General features: G+C 45.1%; 1 protein-coding gene across 2 annotated transcripts in view; it reads right to left on the bottom strand.

Moving 5' to 3' along the window:
- SACS (sacsin molecular chaperone) overlaps nt 1-23,952 on the bottom strand; it is a 669,847-nt gene that overhangs the window by 241,191 nt on the left and 404,704 nt on the right. For both annotated transcript variants that reach the window (XM_069640129.1, XM_069640130.1), the window contains one exon: nt 13,795-13,880. In XM_069640129.1, coding sequence (XP_069496230.1) covers nt 13,795-13,880 — 86 coding nt within the window. The remainder of the gene's footprint in view (nt 1-13,794; nt 13,881-23,952) is intronic.

Genomic DNA, 23,952 nt, shown 5'->3' with positions numbered 1-23,952 from the left:
TATAAATTGTGGTTTCTTTATGTTTTGTGTATAGTAGTACAATTATGTAGTGAGAGAGGCATTCTTAGCTACTTATTATATGTTCTACAGTACACAAAACTCTGAAACGAAAGCATTCATCATTTTACTATCCAACATCCAAAGGTTTTGATTATTGCACATGTATGATGCATGCTTTAGACATTGGCTACATTTCTACATGAATGGGTCATGCACCGGAAAGAACTCTGAATGCAATGGTGTTTATAGCAATGCATTTGTTAATGAACTATTTATCTCATTATAGTTCTTCCAATGATATCTGATAGTTTTCTGCCAACATTACAATGACCATCCCTTGTGGAGGCAGTTTATGAAAAATATATACACATGTGATGTCATCAGTCATGTCATCAATTACATTTGTGATGTCATCCTTGATGTCATGGGTGTTACTCCTTGCAGTGCAGAGTGGGTGCGCGAGTTATGGTAGCTTAGCTTACCATAACTTGCACATTTCTGGGGGTTTTCGGTTTTACCTGTAACCATAACGTCCCTGTAGCAATGTTTTTCCATTGAAATGCATAGGTTTTTAGTTGCACAACTTAACCATAACGTCCCTTTAACAACGTTTTTTCAGTGAATTTCATTGGTTTTTAGCATGATACCCTTAGTTTGTAAAGATGTATTGTGCAACATAGTGAAGCTGCTGGCACCATGTTAATGCGGACAGCAGTCGCGGACTATGCGTCTGGTGAGGACATCAGGTGGCATCCAAACTGCTCAGGAAGGCAGGTGCTCTCTTACATAATGGTACCAATCACCAAACTCAAAGAACATATACAAACAGCACCATGTACAAGAATTGGAAGCGAAAATAGAGTAGGTTTGCAAATTGTGTACTTATGAAGCAAACAGTACAAAGGCTTAGGGAGTACACCATAACTGAATTCACCAACACCAGAAGTGAGGTCTGCCTTCAACAATGTTACCGCACTGCGACTGTACATGGGAACAAAGAGCGAACGGCCAGATTAAGGACCGGAAAGTAGTAAGACCTGAACGTCACTGCAATGTATTTAGCACACTAAAGTGTGCCTGATAGATGCACAGGTGCTGCATTATATAATGGTAGAAAAGCATAACGTTTCTTTTGTTACGCAGCAATGGCAATCGCCTTAGAGTGGCTGGAAGAAAATGTCCCTCACAACGCAATGATTTATGATACTAACCCCATTGGTACTCACAGTAGTGTGAAGCGTAAATTATGTAATATATACAGCTGAATGTACACCAAACACATTTTCTTTTCTGTAAGAGAACATATTGGAAAGGAAAGCAAGGCAGCACAAGCAGCAACGGAGCAGTAATGGAGAAAATTATAAATGGCCCTTCCTGTGACCCACACCCGCAGGTGCGATAGTCCCCACTGTCCCAATCTCATGGGTAGCATGCTGAAAACGGGAGTATGTGCACGTGCGTTTCCCCAAGGACGGCGAGGGCCGTGCCCCAATAAACCAGAAACATTCCTTCTTCCCTTTCCACTTTCTTCTTTCCAGCACGCCGTCAGTGCGTATTGTTAAAAAGTTCCACACGGATCCACCAATGACATTGAAGAGCTTTCCATGAAACAGTAGCAGTCGTGCACAACAGTCCTCTGCGTACACACCCGCCAAGAAACGTTATTGCGCAATCCCTCTGCCTCCACAGTCCCATTTCCATGGCCGCCATCCTCAAAATCCTCAGATATGGCTTTTGTGCTGTGTGGGGGAATAACTTGCAACCTCGTTAGGGGCAGTTTGTTGTAAGGGGCGGCTATGAAAAGAGACTTTTTTTAGATGCTTCTAGAGAAACACCTTTTTTAGGTTTTTATATGATTTCGTGTTTTCTTGTGCTGACATTGTTACAGTAAACTCTTCGCCGCATCTTGTAGACGGGCAAACAAAACAGCATTACCAATGGGCGACAACGAAATGCCATTTGCTTGGAAAATCTCTGCATTTCCACACTAATGAGATCATTGTTGCAGAAGAACATCGCACCAGCTGACAAAAAAGTATACATGCTTCTGTTGATGAGACACCTTCCTGCTTCTGGCTCGGAACAACATCCAGGAGCATTGTCCCATACTCTTCGTGGTGTTATGGATAAGAAAAGCACCTTGACAGTCGACACATTGTGTAGCAGTGCCTGGCCGACTCTGGATTCCTCCCTCGAATCCCTGTTGACGCAGTAGAACTTTGTGAAGGAGTGCATGGACCTCCAAGTCGCAGCCCTGCAGATGTCGAGCAGGGGTACACCAGAAGGGAAAGCTGTCGTTGCATCGATCGCATTGGTGGAGTGGGCTCTTGAGCGGTCCGGTAGAGGTCGGTTAGACATCCGATGACAGTGCATGATGCAGCCACAGTGCCATCTGGAGATGGAAGCCTTGGACAAGGCCCATGGCCGGTCTTTGTTACAGGCAACTCAGGCGGCTGCCTGACCTTAGTCAGCCTCTAGGGGGCGCCGCACCAGCAGTCCGCAGCCTGCAAGCCAGGCCAGGGACATTCATTTTGATAATGTTATGATACGAAACAAACGTTTATTCTAGCAGTGCAAAAATACACGTTAGCACTGGCACTGCTGCAGCCTCGGTCCTCAGGCAGGGCAGGGCAATGTTAATTCGCAACATTTGTTGCTTTATTACTTCCCCCGACACGGGGCCCGGGTGGCGCCAGCCAGGCCCATGATAGGCACACGTGCAGCGTGCCCTCCTCCAGGCTATGCGTGCGGGGTGCACTGAGTAGGATTAATTGGGGCTGGCTGGTGATGCCAGCCCCCAATTAATTCTGGTGTTGTTGTGGCAATGCCAGTCCCCGCCATTAGGGTAAGCAAGTGGGTGCAGGCATTTTGCTTCAGGTGTGTTAGTTTTAAGAACACAGGTTTAATTCCCGCACTGGAATACAGTACAGTCGATGGGATGTAACATGATTTTATCAATGATTACCCAATATGGTAGGGGACACCATGTGTGTCCTATAAGACATGCCAGCATTTTCCTCTCTTGTCTGCTGTGAGAAGGATTGGGATAACAGTATTTACCTGTGCTTATCGCTAAATTTAAACTACAGCAATCTAATTGCCGTCACATTCTCAACGTTCCAACGAATATGCTCATTTTGAGCAACACAGTAGAGGAAACTACAGATTATTTGATGGCGGGAGGGTGTGCGTATTAAGCCTGAATTTACCAGGTCGAGCAAAATGTAAAGTGTTTCTCCACCGTCGGGGCTGAGTTAAAGGGCACACAGAGCATATATTAACAGCTAATCTTCCATTGTATTCCTTTGCCTATTTTAAGAGTTAGGTATATTTTTGTAGCTAATATGGTGAGGTCCTGGCCCCCTGCACCCCTAGCCCAGGAGTTGGGGTGTGACTATGAGATCCTTCTCACACCACCCCTGAGCCCTGGATAACAGTGGATGGCATGGCAGCACCTAGCTCTCTCTCATAGTCTCCTTTCTTAACACAGCTGCGGTCAGATAGAAGAAATTGTACATGTAAACCACTTCCCTGTTGCAACGGAACAATTTGCCTGGACAATGTGGCATACATTGCAAAATAGTCATGTTTAAGGAAATTTCTTCGGAATTGGTTCCAAAACATATGCTTTTCTTTTTCTCCTGGCAATGTTCTTGTGTTAAAGTCTCACTAATGAATGACTATTATATATAGGTGATTAATGGTAGGCATGGGAGATAATGTAGGCAGAATCTGAACCTGTTTCATACCTCTCTCATCAAGCACATTCATTCCTAAATTAGGAGTATTCAGAATAATGTACAATAGAAAATATCTGCAATACATTATTAACCAATAGATTAGAGAAACTGATAAAAACCAACAGCTGTACCTAGAAAAATCATTGCTTCTATGCTAGCCTGGTTTGAAGTAAATTAAATCCTCTCTGATGATGCTGGGTGTTTCAGTTTTTAAGGGAAAATATTTGTTTGTGAAACCGTTTATGATTGGTGGTTATTTGTGTTGAGTTTGTGCTCTGAAACTGAATGGGTTGATAGGAATTATATATTCTTTCTTGTCAAACATGATAAGAAACAGGGGTTTCACATTGCAGTGTGATTGTTAGTAATGGTGGGGGCCATTTTAAGTGATTTGGGAATCTGTCTCATTCCTATCCCAGCCTTTTCTAAGAACAGTTTATGGGCTAATTGTGTTGTTTCCCTTCCAATATATTGTTATCAGTGTCGCAGTGAGAGACTACAAATAGATTTTTGGGAAGGAGATACGTTTTTCATACATTATTTTAGAATAAATATCCTGGTTCTGTGGCCTGGGCTCTTACCAAGGTACTTTGCTCACTAAACACGTGTTGCAGTGTGACGCAGGAACATCAAGGTGTACTCCAGGTGTCTCTGCAAATAATTAATTTAAAAATGATGCAGATGCAGTAAAAGGCACAGTATGTCTGTGACTGTTTCTGTGTGTAACCAGATCCAGGTAATTTTACAGCCTCAGTCTTAGTGCTGAACAGGCAAAAGATATTCACTAGATAACAAATACAGGCTTGTCAATGCTTGTTTCCATAGTTGCAAAGCTGACGTCTTAAGCATTTTCTTCTTACCTTTTCTCTGTATTCACCATGTTTGCCTTTTTAGCCTAGAAAACTGCCTGCTGGTCCACTATTTTTTGGTTGTCCTCTTTAGGGGTCAGGGTGCAGGGGGAGGGGGTGCCAACGATGCGTCCCGCCTGGGGTGCAATCTGGTCTAGGACCGGCTCTGACAAGGCCTTCCAATAATTCACACGTTTAAAGTTCACAAACAATTGAGAAGTCTTCCGAAAAGTCTTTGTGTGTGCCACGTAGAACTTCAAAGCATGAGAAACATCCTGCGAATGCAATGTCCTCTCCGCTGGCGACAAAGGTTTCGGGAAGAAACAGGTAACATCAAAAGTTAGTTTTGGTGGAATTACGACAGAACCTTCGGGATGAAAGATGGGGTGCGTACGCAGCACCAACCTCGATTCGTGGGAAGTCAGATACTGTTGCTTGCAGGACAGAGCAGGGATCTCACCCACTCGTCTGGCTGAGGTGTTGACCACGATGGATGCCGTCTTCCACAAGAGAAACTTCAGTGGGGCTTGATACATAGGTTCGAAGGGTGCCCACATAAGTCTTGTCATGACTACGTTGAATTACCATGGGAGGGCCCGTGCCTTCACCGGCGGGAAAGATCGGAAAAGCCTCATGAGAAACTCCTTGACGAGTCGGTGGGACTACAGCAAGGATCTTCCAGGTGATCTGTAGCGTGAGATGGCCACCATATGTACCTTGAGGGACATGTGGGCCAGGCCAGCTTTTGCCAAGGAAAGCAAGAATGGAAGAATCTGCGAGTCTGTGACCATCAGAGGGATAATCTTCTGTTACCGGCACCACATAGAAAAACTCTTCCACTTATGTCTGTAGCACTTTAGTGTCAACGATGTCCTGGCTTTGGCGAGGACCTCCCTGCAGTCTGCTGGCAACTCAAAACCGCCAAACTCCAAGGCTGCAGGAGCCATGCCTTCAGGTTCAGGGATCCTGGGTCGTAATGAAGGATTGCACCTTCCTCTCTGGTGAGCAGATCCGGAAGCACCGGCAACTTGACTGGAGGCGACGCTGACAGGCTAAGTAGATCCAGACACCACATCTGCCTTGGCCACGCTGGGGCGATGAGTATCATTCTGCATGGACACTGTCTGAGTGTGTTGATCACACATAGCAGGAGAGGAAATGGGGGAAGGCGTACAGAAACAGACCTTCCCACGGGAAGGAGAATGTGTCCCCCACGCTCCTCGGTTGGTGGAACCTGCTGGGCAACTCCTGGCATTTGGAGTTTGCCGCCATGGCAAGAAGATCGATCAGGGGTCTGCCCCATTTGACGAACAGACGGTCCACCTGATCCTGATGAAGTTCCCACTCATGGCAGGTGCGCCGTTCCCTGCTGAGGGAGTCTGCAATGGTGTTTTTGATGCCTGCCAGGTGGAGCGGGACAAGGAACATCCCCTGCCTGATGGCTCAGTGCCACAATCCCTGAGCTTCCTTGGAGAGCGCTAGGGATCGAGTGCCCCCTTGCTTCCTGATGTAGAAAATGGTGGTGGTGTTGTCCTTGAAGATCCTCACCAACTTGCCCTTCAGAGATGGTAGGAAAGACTTGAGGGGACAGAACACTGCCCAAAGCTCCAGGATGTTGATGTGCAGATCCTTCTCCTCCAGAAGCTACAGACCTCTGGCATGTAGACATCCGGTGTGAGCCCCCAACTTTACGGAGAGGCATCCTTGGTGACCATCAGCTGGTCTGGGGGGGTGCGGTTTGAAATCCCATCCCCTGGGTGATGTGGGAGCGCACCTCCACCACTCTATCGCCCATTGAAACTCCGATTTGAGGTGGATCTTGTCCTCAAATCTCCGAAACACTTGTATCCAGCGAACATCCAAGAATTCTGGTAGGGCTTGCATCTGCAACCAGCAGAGAAAGACGAGGTAGATGGAGGATGACATCATGCCCAGCAACGACTTGACGGCCCGAATTGTGGCTATCTTCGCCGACGACAGTCGCTGCACCTTCCCTTGAATGGCTGCTAGCCTCTCTTTCGAAGGTGATGCTAGGTAGGCCACTGTGTTGAGTCTGACGCCGAGGAACAGCGCATTCTGCGATGGCGCAAAGCAAGACTTCGGATAGTTTAGGGAGAACATCAGCTCTGTCAGTAGCCAGATGGTCTCCTTCATGTGCCTGTCAGACAGTTCCAGAGAGCGGGCGCGTATCAGCCAATCGTCTAGGTACGGGTATACGTGTATGAACTGTAGACGCAGGTGGGCCGCCACTGGGGCCAGGCATTTTGTGAACACTCTTGGGGCTGATTTCAAGCCGAATGGTAGGGCCTTGAACTGGTAGTGTTGGCCTTGCACCATGAATCGTTGGAACGTTTGAAGTTTCCTGTGAATGGGGACATGCAAGTACGCATCCTCTAGATCCAACAACGTCAAGAAATCACCTTCCTCCAGTTGGCCGAGCACGTGCAGCAACGTGACCATCCAGAATTTTTGGGACTTCAGGTACTTGTTCAGATGGCGCAGGTCCAGGATGGGTCTCTAACCCCCTATATTCTTTCTAACCAGAAAGTATCTGGAACAGACTCCGGAGCCCCGGAGCAGCTGAGGAACTAGCTCTATCGCCCATTTCTGTAACATGGGTCGCACTTCTTCCAGGAGTAGAGGGATGTACTGCTCCTGACGGGGAACCAGTGGAATACGAGGGCACCTGCGTTGGAACTCGAAGGTGTGTCCCTGGGAGAGAGCGTTGAGCACCCATCTGTCTGTGGTGATCTTCTTCCACTCGCTGATGAACCTTGTTAGCCGGCCTCCCACAGGGGTGCACTAGTGGGGGCCTGATGTCTTGGCCAGCGCAGGCTTGTTTGGGCGCCCTGCCCTGTGGGCGACAGCGACGCTGACATCCGCTACCGTAGGCCTAGGAGCGACCCCTGTAGACTTCCTGCGTGGAGGATCGGGGAGGTTGCCTGTACGATGTGGAGAATCCCTTGAATGATCTGCTCGATTTTCCCCTGGAGGAGTGACAAGACAATGAGCAATACTGTTATAGAGTGCCAAGGCCCCTGGTCGTATCGGCCCAAGATAGCCAGAACATTAGCCGCCTTGATCGTGGATGCTGATGTGTATATGACTCTCTTCCCCATGGCGTCCATCTTCTTCCCCTCGTTGTCTGGGGGGACTAATGATGATGAAGCTGGGTTGGCCGAATGTTTCCTTGCGGCAGCCAACATTACCAAGTCCGCCGACGTTTGTGACCTCAAGCACTTGGGCACGGAGTCCGGCACCCTGTATTTCTTCTCCAAGCTGTCTCGTTTGGTTGGAGCTGTGCATGGGTTCTTCATGAGGGCTAGGCCTTCCTCCCAAATGTCGTCCAAAAAGTGTACAACCATGATCGTCTTCCTCTTGGACTTTCGTCGCTGATATAAGAAGCCTTCTTTCTTGGTTTCCTCGGGTACCAGCTGGAACAGCTCAGAGGCCCTGGAGATCATCGAATGGAATGACCCCACCTCGTCTGGTGGAGAGACTCTATAAGGGGCATCCGGGTGCAGAGATTTGTTGTCTGCCGGAACGAAGTTCTCATCTTCATCGGTTTCCGTGGCCATCTCCGTACCAGTGTCCGTGTATGTATCCGGGTGCGCGGGTGGATTTGGGTCCTGACGTGGTGGAGGAGGCTGATGTGGAGGTGTCAGATAATGCTTTCTCTTCTAATGCGGAGGCTGGTCAGGGGCCTGCAGCACCACAGGTGTTGGTGCTGGGGGCAACCTCTGATGGATCTCCTTCAATAGGGTGAGGAGTGTCGACAGAATGTCCATGGATATGTCCCTCAGCTGTGGCGGGTCGTCCTCGTGGACTGTATTGATGGACTCTTGGTCGGCGTCTGTGGATGAGATGTCTATTGGTTGAACGCAAACCTTGGAGGGCTGTTTTGTGCCCCCCTCCCTTTTTCCTCAATGAGGGTTTTGAACCGGGATCTGGACCGGTGCCTCCCCCCCACGCCCCAGGTGTACTTGCAGCCTTCGCTGCTGCCACAGCAGGCGTGTCACGCCTCAGAAGCAGGGATACTCTCCGCGCCATAGGAGCCACCCTCGTTGGGTCGGCACCTACCACCGCTGCAGTCCTCACAGAACATGCCGATGAAGTGGTCGGTGAGGACTTTGGCTGCGCGGGTTGAGCCTGCTTGGACTGCGTAGCCTTCTTCTCTTCCGCCTGCCTTGGCTTTTCTGATTTTTCCCGTAACTTGGCCGGGGGGGGATGACTTCCTCTTTGAGGAGGAGCTCGATGGCAGGCTGGCTATGGAGACGACCTTGATGGAGATCGCGGCCTATCCAACCTGGGTCCAGCATCAGCTGCAAACCCAGTGTAATTAGACTTGCGGTTCTTGGTTTTATCTTAGACCACCACGGATGGGGAGTCCTCAAAGGACTTTGACCTCTTCCCAGAGGGAGACCGCTCTTTGGACCGGCCGGTCCTGGGTGAGGCATGACCCTGCTCGACGCACGTGTCAGATGCCTTGTTCGACTTGAGCCATGCCGCCAGCCTGCTATACCTGTCTTTCTTTGTCTTCTTCAAGAAGCCCAGGTGCATCTCGCACCCATCCTTGTTGTAGTCCGGGTGCAGGCAGTATAGACATTTTAGATGTTTTTCCTCCACAAAGACGTTCTGTAGCCCGCATTGGGTGCCGGGCCAGGAGAGGGTCCTTCCCTCCTTTTTCTCCTCCGTCAAGGTTGGAGGGCGCGAAGTAGACCCAAGACGGCCTTCCAGAAACATAGACGAACAACCGCCCTTGAGGGGCGTGCAACTTCACAGACAACGGATCCCCGTTGCCGGCCGTTGGAGGACGGAGCATACGGGCTCTGATGAAACAAAAATTAAATTCTTTTCATGAAAAAACTTGGAAAAAGGTACAAAATAGCTCTGAGAGCAAATCGAGGACTCCCAACACTGAAGCGTGTGGTAAAAATCTGAAGATGGCTGCCAGAGGCAGGGCTTAGGGAGAGGACTTTCATTGGATGGGGGCAGTATGACCCAGAGGACAGTGATTGGTTTAGAGGAGAAATACTGTTTTAAAGTAAAAGTGAAACCGTTTTTTTGTTTTACCGGGGATTCCCAGCCCGACGACGGAGAATATTTATGAGCATGTGAATCCATGCCAGACACCATGCTGGAGATAATATTTGTGACAAATAGGCAGATGACCACCTTTTCAGTTAAAGACAATGAATGCAGTGACTACTGCCCTCTTGGCTTAAAGTTATTGTGCCGGGAAATGGTCATGATCAGAGCATATAGCGCAGTAGCATATATCTAAATTCAGGGCCAGTATGCAAGTGCAGACACATGTACCACACAAGCCCCCCCCCCCCCCCGCCCCCAGTGAACATTCTGAACTGCCACTTCCTTTTTCAGTGTATAGATGTCTGACTCTTATTAGAAGGGATGGTGTGCGGACCATAAGGAGAAAAAGGGGTCCATGGGCCACGATTAAGGTAGTCACTCCAGTGAGCAGTGAGCAATTTAAGCGTACTCCTTCATCCTGTCCTATTTCCTCTATACTCATGTGAGTATCCAAAAATATTCCAGAGGATGGCATGACCCAACTGGGTGTCGAATTTGTATCCATCAAATAGTGTTTGCAAAAAGCATGAGGTGAGGCACAGGCAGCTCCCTTACAGAGGTCTTCCAACAGAATGTGTCTGATAAGTAAGAGATGCAGCCTTGGTTCTAAAGAAAGCATGGATATCCCTAACAGCGTTGAGGGTCTACCAATTTCTCTTGCCAACCTGTCAGAGCACCAATTGGAACAATCCTAACCTATCTGCCTGGGATATCATATGGGGGATTTCAAATATCTACCAGATCCCCTGTGCCACAGCATTCCCTTTAAAATGCTCAATTACCCCATGTGAAAAGGACTGTACCCGGAGAAAAAGACAAGTGAAAGACAAGTGAAAAAGAAACCTGATCAATGGCTTTATGGGACTCAATTTTCTCTATTCTAATCCCTGCAAAGGCCTATGGTGCCAAGGCCTTCCCCATCTTACTGGTGAGGATACCATTTAAGGTCTCAGCATTGAAAGCAAATATCTCCCATAATACCCTCTGCTACAACATAGCCTTTTATTGTCTTTATGACATGTTTGATCAGTCCTTACTAGCCGAAATGGATGCGGGGCAGGGGGGCCATCCTCAGAAGCTGTCCAAGGGCAGGGAGGCCATCCTTGGAAGCTGGCCAAGGGCAGGTGGTAAAGGGTTCCAGCTATTTGCCAGAATAGTTGCACGCTCTTCACACCACTTTTGTACAATCACTAAAGCTTCTCCCATCATGATGGGAGTAAGCCATCGTATACTCCCACCTTCTGCCACCTTCCCTTCCGCCTTCACACACGCTACCGTCATCCCTATTTTGAAGAAACCCTCTGCTAACCCCCTCCTTGCATCCAACTTTCGTCTAATCTCGCTTTTACCATTCCTCTCTAAGCTTCTCGAACGTCTAGTCTACTCTCAACGCTCAACCTTTGTAACCAATCTCTCTCTTCTTCCCCCCTCTCTGCGGCCTTTGATACCGTTGATTACCCCTTACTTCTCATCACTCTCTCTTACTTTGGTATCAATGGATCTGTCCTCAACTGGCTCTCCTCCGATCTCTCCAACCGTTCCTTTGCTGTCTCCTGGGACGTCGTACCTCTGCTACTCTCCCCCTGAACTTCGGCGTTCCTCAAGTCTCTGTACTTGGCCCTTTCCTTTTCTCACTTTACACTTCCCTTCTCGCCCCCATCATTTCTTCTTTCGGTATATCACACCATTCCTACACAGATGACACCCAGCTCTACCTCTCCTTCTCTTATTTTACTCCTGAACTCCACCTTAATCTTTCTTCCTGTCTTACTGCTATCAAAAACTGGATGTCATCCCATTTTCTCTCCCTCAATACTGAAAAAACTGAAGTCTTATTCTTCCCATCTAACACAATTCCCCCTCCTCCTCCCCTGCCTTTTATTCTCTTCCCCCTACTAATCTCCCTATCTCTCCCTCTGCTCGCAACCTAGGCCTCCACCTCGACTGCGCCCACTCCTTCACCCACCACATTTCTCTTAAATCCTGTGCCTGTCTCTACCACCTTTCCAACGTTCTCAAAATCCATCCTTCCCTCACCTTCCATGCTACTAAACTCTTAATCTCTTCCCTCATCTCCTCTCGTCTTTTCTATTGTTCTTCTCTCCTCTTTGGTCTCCCCGCCTCTCATCTTGCTCCCCTCAAATCCCTCTACCACTCCGCCATTCGTACCCTTTGTCTTCTTGCCCCACATGATTCCATCTCCTCTTCGCTTTCCTATCTTGGCTGGCTTCCCTTTCACTCCGAACTTAAATTTAACTTCCTCTGTCTCGTTTTTACATCTCTTTATGATCTTGCTCCCCCCTACCTCTCCTATCTCCTTTCTTTCTACACTCCTTATCGCTCCCTCCAATCCGCTGATCTCTTCTTACTCACTGTTCCTCCATCTCCGTGTGCCTCTTTGAAATCTTTTCTTCTTCACTCCCCATCCTGACATCCCTTCTTAACTTCCCCTACTTCATCCCTCATTCCTTCCCTCCCTCCTACTTCTCCCTATCTTCCCTATTATCTCTCATTCCTCCTTCCCCTCAAATCTCATCTTCCTCCCCCGCCCTGACTTCCTTTACTGCTTCCCTCTTATCTTACTCGGCTCTATTTCTCTTTTATTGTCCTTGGTAAATTGTTCTACATACTGTTTTTGATGGTTTGTTTCATATTTTGTCATTTTATTCTATGTATTCATGTTGTTGTAATGTAAAGCGCTTTGGGGTAAAGCGCTATATAAACTTAATAAATACAAATACACTTCAGCGAGTACCTCTGAGTACCTCTTCGATGCATGCAATCCTGCTCCAACCCTTGTTAGCTATGGGTGGATGAACTCTAAGTCCCGGCTTAAGGGAGGGTATACAATTCACAACTGGCTCCCTAACCTAAGGAATACAACTTTCCTTCTACTCCCAGCTTTAAATCTGTCAGCAGTCCATGATTGTTATGTACAGATGGTCGTTTACACCTATTTACTTCATAGTTTGTACATATAATGCAGTTATTTCCCAAGTTAATTCATTAATCTTTTATAACATGCTTCAAAATGCAGACCAGTCTCTAGTGCAGGACTGGGATTCAAACCTGTGTTGCTCTGTGTTGTCTTGCTTCCAAGACAAATGCATTGCTCCGGAGCTATGCTCCTGTCCCATGTTACTGTGTACTTTATCTTATACCACTGATCCCTCTTCGCTGTTGTGCTTTTGTCCATCTCTGTTGTGCTTTCGTTCTTCTCTGCTCTTCTGCCTCTAAACTCCAATATGAAAGTGCACTGAGTTGCCTAATCCTAAATGTGTCTAGTCTTATCTCTACCCTTAAACATTTCTTTCATTCCCTATCAGGTTTCTGGAATAAGGCCTTTGGGCATAGCTCTGAATATCTCCTTGCTTCTTGCCTTTTTAGACCCTGGTGCTTCCCATCCTTCATCTAGTTGGGACATAAAATGTCAGAATATCTGTGGAAAATCTCCAGGCTACTTGCCAACTGTCTTTTCTCAAACCTTCATCCATTCTCTCTTTCTCTGTAGCAGGAAATGGAATATAGTCTTCAGGCTAAGTTCTGAACATGTTATGTCTCCCTCTGCCCCCGGTCTTCTTCTACTAACACTCTGCCCTTACGCTCAACAAGCTAGGATTTGTTTTGCAACCTTCAGGATTAGCTGTAAACATCTCCTGCCTTATGTCCCTCTTTGTCTTCTCTGACAATTACCATTTTCTCTCTCCATTAGTCCGGATGTGGAAACCTGCCTTCAGAAAATATCTGCCCCTTCACCACGACTCTCGCCTCGTCGATTCTGATTGTAATACAGCATGTAATAGATGTAAAAAAAAAATAATAATAATTAAGCTAATGGGATTTGTCGCTCTCCGGTGTCAGGAGACTTTATTTGGATGACCCCAAAGTGTTGGCCCTTCTCAGAGTTAAAATTAGAAAGACACATTTTCTCTAATACCTATTTAAGCATTATCATCCCTGGCAAGGGGCAATGTCAGACATTAGGTGCCTGCAAGCTTTACTTAACAGCCCAGAGAGGCGGGTCAAAGAGTAAACATAACTAAATAGTAAGCATACGAAGCAACAGTAAACAATAAATGATGCTGTCAGCATCAGCAAAGCAAATTGAAACATACCTTAAGAATCTGCCCTCCTTCTGGATACCTTCTCAAAATATCCTTCAGGAAGTCAACAAGCGGGGGTGTTGTTTGCCCAAATCTACCTACGATAAACAAATATAAAACTATCAACAGTGCATTTTCAGTGCATGTTCCGATTGAACATAAGAATGGAAAACATGTCCGTGTAGCAATGTACTTGAGCATGCCCTGCCCATTGTACAACATTCAACTAATCATTTCTGTAATGTTAAATTATAAATGATAGCTTCCAGTTATGGTCTGGTCTTAATCCAGGGCTCAAAACATCACATTCAACCTATGTATTCAATAATTTTGGAGCTCATAGTAAGATCTTCTCCAGACAGCAAATTGTAACCTCAATTTCTGGGTGATTTATATTGCACCACAGGCAGAACAAACTGCATCAAGGCGTGCAAGCACATGAGTTACAGGTAACAGAAACTTTTTAAAAAAAATAAAGGTTTTCAAATATTTATGAAATGACACAAAGTTATTCATCTTGCGTTAAGGATACGGAAGTGCATACCATAGACAAGGACCTGCTATTGAGAATCTGCGATTTTCCAGATTTCAACTTTGATTTAGGCGAAATAAGGAGATGTTTATTGGATGACATAGAGACCTGACAGGGTGGTGTACCTGTCGATCTTTTCTCCCAGATAACTCTGTGCAAGGTTAGCACATTGAAAACAATTCTGCTCCTAAAGGGAAGCCAATGAAGGGAATGGTGAAAAGGGGCAATAATAAAAATTAAAAATAATAATAATAATAAATAATAATAGAAATTGTTCTTGTCAGATTAAAGATAAGGCGGATCACAGCATTCTGAATCTTTTGCATCCTAGACATTTGGTATTCAGGAATACCAAAATATAATGAGTTCCAATAATTGAGTTGAGAATTGATGAAGGCTTCCACTAAGGTCAGAAAATGATTCTTGTCAACATCGGGGAGTATTTTCTTGAGCAGGTGTAGTTTATAGATTGCGGTCTTGATGGTTTGACTGATCTGGGAGTTGAGATAATGATCGGCATTCCAGTAAACGGCTACATTGTTGATCTTGGTGTATAGCAAGGTGGAAGTCAAGACATGTTTGGGACAGCAAGCTACTGCATTTCCATGTTTCTTTTTTGGGCAGAGAGCATAACCTCTACTTTGGTGGGATTTAACTGAAGCCGATTTTTAAGCATCCAGGTTTTGACATCTAAAACACAACTTATAGATTAGTGAAATCATAATTGGAGCTCTCGATGGTCATATACACTTGCATGTCATTGGCATAAGAGTGAAATGTCAATCTGTATTTCGTGATTAATAATGGCCGGAAATAGACATTAAACTGTAGTGGAGAAAGGCGGGAACGTTTTGCAGATGTAAAATGTGCTGATGTCGAAGCCACCTATATTTTCAAACCATATCCATCTTATCTCACCTGCAATCTATCTTATTGTTCAGTTGTAGATAGACTCATTACAAAGAGCAAAGAGAAGAATAAGTAAAGCATGACATGAACTGCTTTACAAATATCTAACTATATACTTTTAAAAAGAAAAAAACAAATTTTAATAACAAACACATTTTTAATAATAGGTCAACTGTAATTCAGACCATTTATCGAAATTGGCATGTGCCTGGGTACTCACATAACCACACCTGTACAAATAGGAGTAAAAGATTAAAAAAACAGTTTCAGTGCACACAGTGATCCCGTGACTCATTGAGGATTTTCTGTTAAAGTTGGTATTCTTTTAACACAAAATTGTTGCCATTTCCCAAAAGATACATATATATCAAAATACAGTTCAGTTGCTGCATACATTTTTACTGTCTGTAATTAGACACTCAATCTAATTTGTGGTGGAAACATTTTAAAGTCAATTTCTTAAGTGTCCCAGGACGTGCTTTCCTAAAGTTAAAGTCATTCGAGAAATCAAGAGATCAACATTGACAACATTGCCACACTTCTCTTCCCAGACTCTTAACATGGTCAAATAAAAGAAAAGAGTAAATTCTTCAGCACAGTGAACAAAGAATAAAATATGTACCAAAAGTAATAAACAAAATACAAAACAAAAAAGTAACATTAGCAAAACAGGATAACATACCACTACATTGGTTGCCCAGAAACAGGATAGATCATGCAGGCTATACACAAAAAAATAGAATAAGAACATATGAAAGAACTGTTTGAAAAAATCCTAATGCCCCAACAGTATACCTATCTATTTACCTGCCTATCTATCTATCCTTCATATTGTCCCTTCCAATCGACATATGTATCTGTCCCATCGATCCTTCCAATCTATCTCTGTATCTCTCATATCTGTTCTTCCATTTTATCTATGTATCTGTTCTATCTATCTTTACATCCTTTCTATGTATCATTCCAATAGCAGTGTGGAATTGCTATAGCCAAAGCCCAGGGCTTGTTTGCTGTCAAGATCAGCACATTTTCAAGACAATGTATCCAGTGCCAAAGTAGAGAGCAGGTAAATTATGTACAGTTGCATTTATTTTCAATTTACCTACTTCCTTAGGACTGTTGTCCGACTGTCAAAGTGGGTGCATTTTGGGTTACCCAATGGGTGAGAATGGCTCCAGTGGTCCTATGTCTGGATTCAAAATTCAATCTATTTTGCATCCCCCATGGCAGGGATCGACTGCACTTTTCTGCTAGGCCCCTGGTCCACCTCACCATTCCTCCCACAGTTTCTCTCTGGTACATACCTGCAACACCTGCATTTTGCTTCTCCCTCTCCTCTCTTCCCCTTCCCCAGCTCCCCACTCTTATTATGAGGTGGACACCCGGGAACCAGTCCTACTCTCCCTTCCGCTTTTCTTCCCCGCCACCTCCCTCCCCTCATCAGTTCACTCAAGCCCCTTCCTTTTCCACCCCGTCATACTCCCCACGTATCACTCCTCCTCCGCTGGCCATGCATTGCGATGAGGAAGTATCAGACTAGATTACATGCAAAACATCCTCTGCGCAATTAGTGGTGTACACCACTGAATGTGGATTGTGTCTGATGGGTCAAATCCATTGGTGGGCTCCTTTGCATTACTTGTGTCACTGTGGATTAGAGCATGACTACAGGAACTCTGGGTCTGGATAATTTTTCATGGGTGATTCTAGTGCTAGACTGTATAGTTCAATGGTGAAATCATCATGTCTGTGGCCATTCAATGTCTGCACTGAAGCAGTGCTTATATGGAAGGGTTACATTTTGGAATTTAAGTCAATGGGCCTCATTACGAGTTATCCGTTTAATGGCTGGTGATTCCGTCATCCCGGTAGCACTGTTTCAGGCAACCGCAGTGACGGAATCACCGGCACATTCTAACCTTGTGGGAGCGCGCAACCCGCATTGCCGGAATCAGTGTTACCGGCACGGACAACAATGGCAAAATCAAGAAATGGCAGTGTTTCCCTGAAGCCAAATGCCGGTAACAGCAATTCCGTCATGCTTAATCACAGAAACACTGGCAACGGACCAACCAATGCTGGTAACACTGGCAACAGAATCAACGGAACCAGAAACAGCATCATCGCAGGAACTGGAAGCTCGCTGGCGGCCATTTTGAAATAGTTAATCCATATAAAATCGCCCACTTGCTGTAGCCATCCAGTCACGGAAACACTGGCAACATGGCAGGAACAGCAAAGCCATGTGTCTCTGGCGTCCGTCAACAGAAGCAGCGGTTCTCTGAGCCTGAACTGACTGAGTAGATGGCACGAGGTGTGTTTCTGGTCGTCTGTCAGGGCCCAGGGTCTTGACCTTGTGTGGGGAATCACTGCATGCCTCTGCATCGCCACTTGCATGGCATTAATGCTCATCATAATCCTGATCCCCCTCCTCCGCTTCCTCCTCCTCCTCCTCCACTTCCTGTCCTCCTGTTGCCACTGATTCAGCTCCAGCTCTTACAGCTGCACTCCAGCATGCAGCACCTCCAGGTCCATTGCTACAAATAAGAGTGGCAACATGGTTGTGTTGGGCAGTGTTTCTTGTGTGGGTGTGGTCCATTTGTGCTGTTTCTGTGCTTATTGGGTGCACTGAAGTGCATTGGGGGCACCTGTGGCCTTTTCTTCCCCCACCTTGCCCGTTTTTCCTTCTGCTCCGCGGTGCTGGTGTTTCCGGCATGGATTTGCCAATCGTACTGGTATTTTGATGCCAGTGTTTCCAGCAAATCCATTGTCATAATGACACTGTATTTCCGTGGTGCCGGTGCTTCTGGAAAATGCCCCTGTAGGTGCCTCAACTACGTTGGCTGTGCTACCAGCAATGGTGGCACAGAGTGCAGTGTTGCCTCCATAAGTGTTACCGGTGATACGACTCGGAATGCTACGGTCCGGAAAAGTGCTGGTAAACGGAATTACTAGCACTTAATTCCCAGACTGGCACACTTGTAATGACCACCAATGTCTGATGAGGCTGCTGGTCCTCAATTAACCAACAATTGAAAATAAGGTTGAAATCGAGAATTGCTTGAAGATTACATGTCAGTTCAACCTCTGTATGAGTGATGTGCTAGTCTTCAGACTCTGGCTGTCCAATTTTATGATTCTGGAAATTCTAGCCCTATTTGCAAATGTAAAGGAAGTGGCATACCTCATGGAAAGGCATGAACACCATCTGTGGTAAACAGAAGCAGCTGCATTTTGCTCCAGATGAGGACTTGTGCACTTTACATCTGTTGACTACCGGGCTCAGCAACCTGGCTATTTGCTTATCTAATCTGACTATAGAGCAGATAAGTAGATTGCAATAATTGATACTGCATCAATAATTGATACTCTCATCACCCAATCTTATAGAGGAAGCACTGTGCTATGTTCCAAGCTAGAACTACTGTGCCAAATCTCAAGTGGGAGCCCTGATTGACTCAGTGATGTGAAGTGGCCTGCCTGCAAACGTGAGGGTAGCTGACTGGTGAGCAGTCAGGGTGTACAGTGGAGATTGAGCTCTGCAGAGCCTAGGCTAGAGTTGGCGTGTAGCTGCATATTGTGTTGCATCATTAATTGTTGTTGTGGGATGTAGTTGGCTACAGTCTGACAGGTTGCTGAAGTCTAGAGTCCGCTCGGAAAATTACATGCAGCAATAAGGTAATGAAAACAATGGCTACTGTGCTAGGAGGGGAACAACTCGCACTGCGGCTCTGGGATGTTCCCACTTGTCAGCTGGGAGATCTAAGGCACATCATATGTTGTGAAGGACCTCCGATGACATTAAAAGACTGGTCAAGCCTTGGCAGGCAATTGACATGCCTTTGTCCAGGTTCAGACTTTGGATGGCCAATGGAGAAAAATACCTGTTATTTCATTAGGGATTACTGTAAAATACCAGTCAATTCAAAAGATTATCTGTGCAGCAATTCATCTAACTGGGGGAAATGGCCTTAGCTTAGTGAGCCAAGGACGAATCTAGGTTTTGTCCAATTTGCTAACAACTAGGAAAGATGGACTTTCTATTGAATTAAGATCAAGGGAGGAGTTCTGCAAATGATTCTGAATTTGCCTTTTTAATGCATGTTTCAATCCCACTACTGTATTCAATTGTCATGGCGGTAAATAGCATTATACATGTATGATTTGAGCAAGAATTAGCTAGGCGATTTGGCTAGGGGCTTTATAATTTTCAAATTGATTATACCTTTACTTTATGAATCCCATCTGAATCAATTCACCAATACCTCACATCATTCTTTGGTGTCTGAACTAGGGGTCATCACCACCTACTCTTAGTACCCGAGACAAAACATAGCATACGTTTAAAGCTCATTGCGTTTATTATGACTCCGCCCACAATCACCATAATGAAGAGACAAGCTTGAGATAATCCTCTGACTGCAGATTAGTGCAACGTTTTTTTAATGGATGTTTCCCTAAATAGTGATACTGGTGTGTTTGTGTGCCATATTTAATTGTTTTAGTCTGCAAGATTAGGGAAATAATATTTTTGAGAGGGCAAGTAGATTTCTCTTACAGTTTGTCTTTTGGACAAGCAGATATTTTCAAGCATTCCCAATCCCTGATTTCATATTTATCTGCCCTCATATCGTCCCTGTCTACGCTTTTATCTACAGCATTTTGCTATCTGGAGACTGAAACGTTGAACCGTGATTAACTGTTCATTGACACTGGAACCGCTGTGGCCTGTTTGAAGAGAAGTGGGGGTGGAAAGAAGTTACTTCCGAATGTTTACAATAGTGGAAGGTAAAGGTGACCGCATAGAACCGTGCTCATTCTGTGTGGTGAAATGGTAGCTGTTGTTGAAGTGGGTGCACTTTGCCATTTGGACAGCAGAGGGCAACCTAACACTGAGAAAGTGCATCAGCTGAGCACGGAAACATAACTAAGCGTTTTATATATATATATATATATCCAATTAAATACTTTGTTAAAAGGGACGTTATGGTTAAGTTGTGCTACTAAAAACCTATCAAATTCAGTAAAAAAACTTCAATTTTTACTTCCTGACTGTTACTGAAGAAAACTATGTGGCTTAGATATGTCAGTAAAGGAAAAAAAGAGAGAGCCAGCCATGTGATGTCATCAGTGATGTCATCAATGACATTTGTGATTTCATCTTTGATGTCCTGGGTGTTAGTGTTAGCAGTGCACGGTGGCGCGAGTTATGGTTGCTTATCTTACCATAACTGCCGAATTTTAGGGGGTTTTCGGTTTTACTTTGAACCATAACATCCCTTTAACAAAGTTTTTTTACTGAATTTGATAGGTTTTTAGTAGCGCAACTTAACCATAACGTCCCTTTTAACTTAGTTTTTTCATTCAATTTCATAGGTTTTTATTAGCGCAACTTAACCAAAACGTCCCGTTAACAAAGTTTTTTTACTGAATTTCATAGGTTTTTAGTAGCGCAAGTTAACCATAAACTCCCTTTAACAAACTTTTTTCATTAGCACGCAGACAATATACAAAGATGGAGTGTAAAAAGCAATTTCTCAGGGATGGCTTTACACAGAATGTTGCAAAGTAAGAATTTATGCTCGTTCACAGTGAAGGTCAGCTGCTTCCATTTTTTGCTCGCGGGCCGGAGTGGCCCACGACTCGCACTATAAGGTTCTATTGTTTTTTTACCTTGACAGACAGGGATCGTGCCAAAAGACTTCTTTTGAAGGAGGGGTGCAAAAACGTAAGAGACGATAAGGATGACATTTCTGAAACGAAACCGCTTTTATATATTTTATCACTATGAGAAAGATCGTTGGCACAGACGGAGTCGTATTTAGAGACTGCATTACGCATAGACAATGGAAAATGCCAATATAATGTAAGTAACCCGTTAAATTATTTTATACCGGAATATAATAACAATAGCGTGGCGGTAAAGCCTGGTTAAGTTGTACTTGTTCGTTCAATGTGGCATATTGTTTTGTCCCGCGCACTATCACCGCCGAAGTGGTCCGCTGGCGCTCAGACGGCTCTGAAAAAGGCAGAGGAGAGAGGGTGGGTTAGTGGGAATAAGTTAACATACTCCGTTGCACTATCCTCGCTAGCAAAAAGTTTCAAGCCCTAATAAATAAAATGAATATTTTTAATGAAGATCGGCTCGTGAGACTAATTTATGTTTTTAAAACAGATACATCCTTCCCTACTGTCAATGCCACGATTTTCAGACCCCGGCCGACGCATTTTTTAACTGCCAGGTGCAGCTCCGAGTAAACAACTTCATGACCCTCACCATTTTATGGGACAATCGCCAAGGATGCCCTTACGCGGTACTAGCGGCTAGAAGCAACATACCAACCGCTATGGTGGTCTAATGCCTCGTTGTTGGAACAGCCTTCCGATTATCAGTGCGACCACAGTCCTTCTTTTATCATAAACCAACACCCTGTGTAACGCAAAGGAACAGCGCGTGACTCAAGATGAACTTTTGCACATCGACAACAAAGACAAATGCAAATCGCTGAATATTCTCTAAACATTTGATGTCAAATAAATGTACTTTACGAAATGTACAATCTTGCTGTTTGCTTTTAAATCACAGTTTCATATTCCGAATTGTGGCGCGCTGTGTTGTGAGATTATGTGTGTTGTTTTCCGGGTTCTGTGTAAAGTCGCGTAGGACTGGAGACGACTGGGTGCATTTGGCTACGCACCCTGTAACGTCACGGAGAGAGACAGGGAATATGAATGCTTTGATAATGTCAGGCTTAGGGGCGGGAGATATGACTTAGTGTCGCAAAAACAGGTCAGCCAGGTCGATGGGGCAAGTGATAGGATTATCACATAATGTCGGCGCACAGCAGCCTGATTTATCGTTTGTTTAGTGGACAAAAAGTCAGGTAAGGCCCATAGGAAATTGTAATGTCAGCAGACATAAGGAGGGTTCTTAGAACACTTTCAACCTGACAACGAACAATACGAACAGCGTTCTCAGAACACCCCCATTTTGTTTAATTGCAAACATTTCATCACCGCAAGTGTTCTTAGAACACATTCAACTTGCCAGAATACAATACGGACAGCGTCCTCAGGACACCCCCATTTTGTTTATGTACCAACATTTAAGGACACCGCAAGTGGTCTTAGCTCAATTTTAGCTTGCTTACGAACAAAACGGACACATACTCCGTCATCGGTACACCCCACCATTTAGTTTATATAGAAAATTTCAGAACAGCCGTGTTGTCCGCAGACAAATCGAACACAACAAAAGCGTCTAGCACATAAAAAAAACAAAACATTGAACCTATCTCATACTCCCCCACCCTCCCCAAACACTCTTACACACCAACACACTCCACTAAATACAATTTTTAATCCAAGTTTCACCGCGCTGTCCGAAGTCGTCCGCAAATGCAAGATGGCGGACGCCACAGAAAATCTGACGCGCTTCACGCACCACGCCGTCCAATCAGCGAACACGTCGCATGTCCGCGGACATCACGCAAGCCGCTCGGCCAATCAGAGCACTGTCCGCGGAGCGAACCGGGAAGTCCATCCGCGGAGCGAACGGAGATATCACACATTTTTTTGCCTTACATTTTGTTCATTTTAAAAAAAAACTACTGGACGGATTTACACCAAATTTGCAAAAGCACGCTTTTGGGACCAAGCACCCGCTCCTGCCGCAAATTTGGTGTAAATCCGCCCAGCGGTTTGGGCTGTAGGCGTGCGCAAAGTTTTTTCCCATTATGTCTATGGGAAAAACAAATGCTTTGGGACCCCGCCCTATAACTTTGCCCCCCCTGGACCAAACCTCTCCAAACGTTGCAAAAAAATTCAGAGTGGGCCATATACTTTTTTTTGCAAAGTTTGGTGAGGATTCGTCCAGAGGGAGCGAAGTTATAAGCCACCCAAAAAATGCTCTTCCTATGGAAACACCAACTTAACCATAACTACATGGATGCTACCGCGTCCATGTAATATATATATATATATATATAGATAGATAGATAGATAGATAGATAGATAGATAGATAGATAGATAGATAGATAGATAGATAGATAGATAGATAGATATCATGTATCTCTATCACCATTCATTGATTTTCTGTTTGTATTGTGTAATCTGACATGAAAGCTGCCGGGCAAGTCTTTATCCAACGGATCTCTCTGGGATCACATGTTAAAAACTGTCTAGGACTATGGACTTGAGTGGAACATTACAAGCAAGCGCAATGAGGATGATGGCAATCCAGGTTGCTATTCAGCTGGCACCTTCCTGAAGGATCCAGTTCAGGTGACAAACAAGTAAGAGACATACGCATCCACTAAACTTTCTATCTTCATAAACTGGACAGTGGAGGATGGTTAAGTTTTGTTTTGGAAGAATCATGATTAGGTCCCACTGTGCCAAGAGGTCATGGCCTATACAGGTGGAGGTCTGGTGGGTGGGTCTGATTGTTTTGGGATTGCTATGGTGGAGCAAACATGTAACTCTATGGATTGACTTGCAAGAGAATACAGCCATCGCGGTCTTTGCAAGCACAAGACAATGATTGTGAGAACTCTGTTTCTCTGACAATTTGAATCGGCAGCCTAAGAATGCTTACACTCTTCATCAAGCTGCAAACCAACATTACAAAACCCACTGCCTGTCAGCCTTCCAAACAATGTTCTGCTATTATCTCCGAACTCTGCACCTTGATTGCCCTGTGTGCCGGTCCTGCTTGAAAGATTTATTT

The sequence above is a fragment of the Ambystoma mexicanum genome, chromosome 7q (assembly GCF_040938575.1).
Source record: "Ambystoma mexicanum isolate Mex_15411 chromosome 7q, UKY_AmexF1_1, whole genome shotgun sequence".
Classification (NCBI taxonomy): domain Eukaryota; kingdom Metazoa; phylum Chordata; class Amphibia; order Caudata; family Ambystomatidae; genus Ambystoma; species Ambystoma mexicanum.
This window is presented reverse-complemented; position numbering and strand designations above follow the sequence as displayed.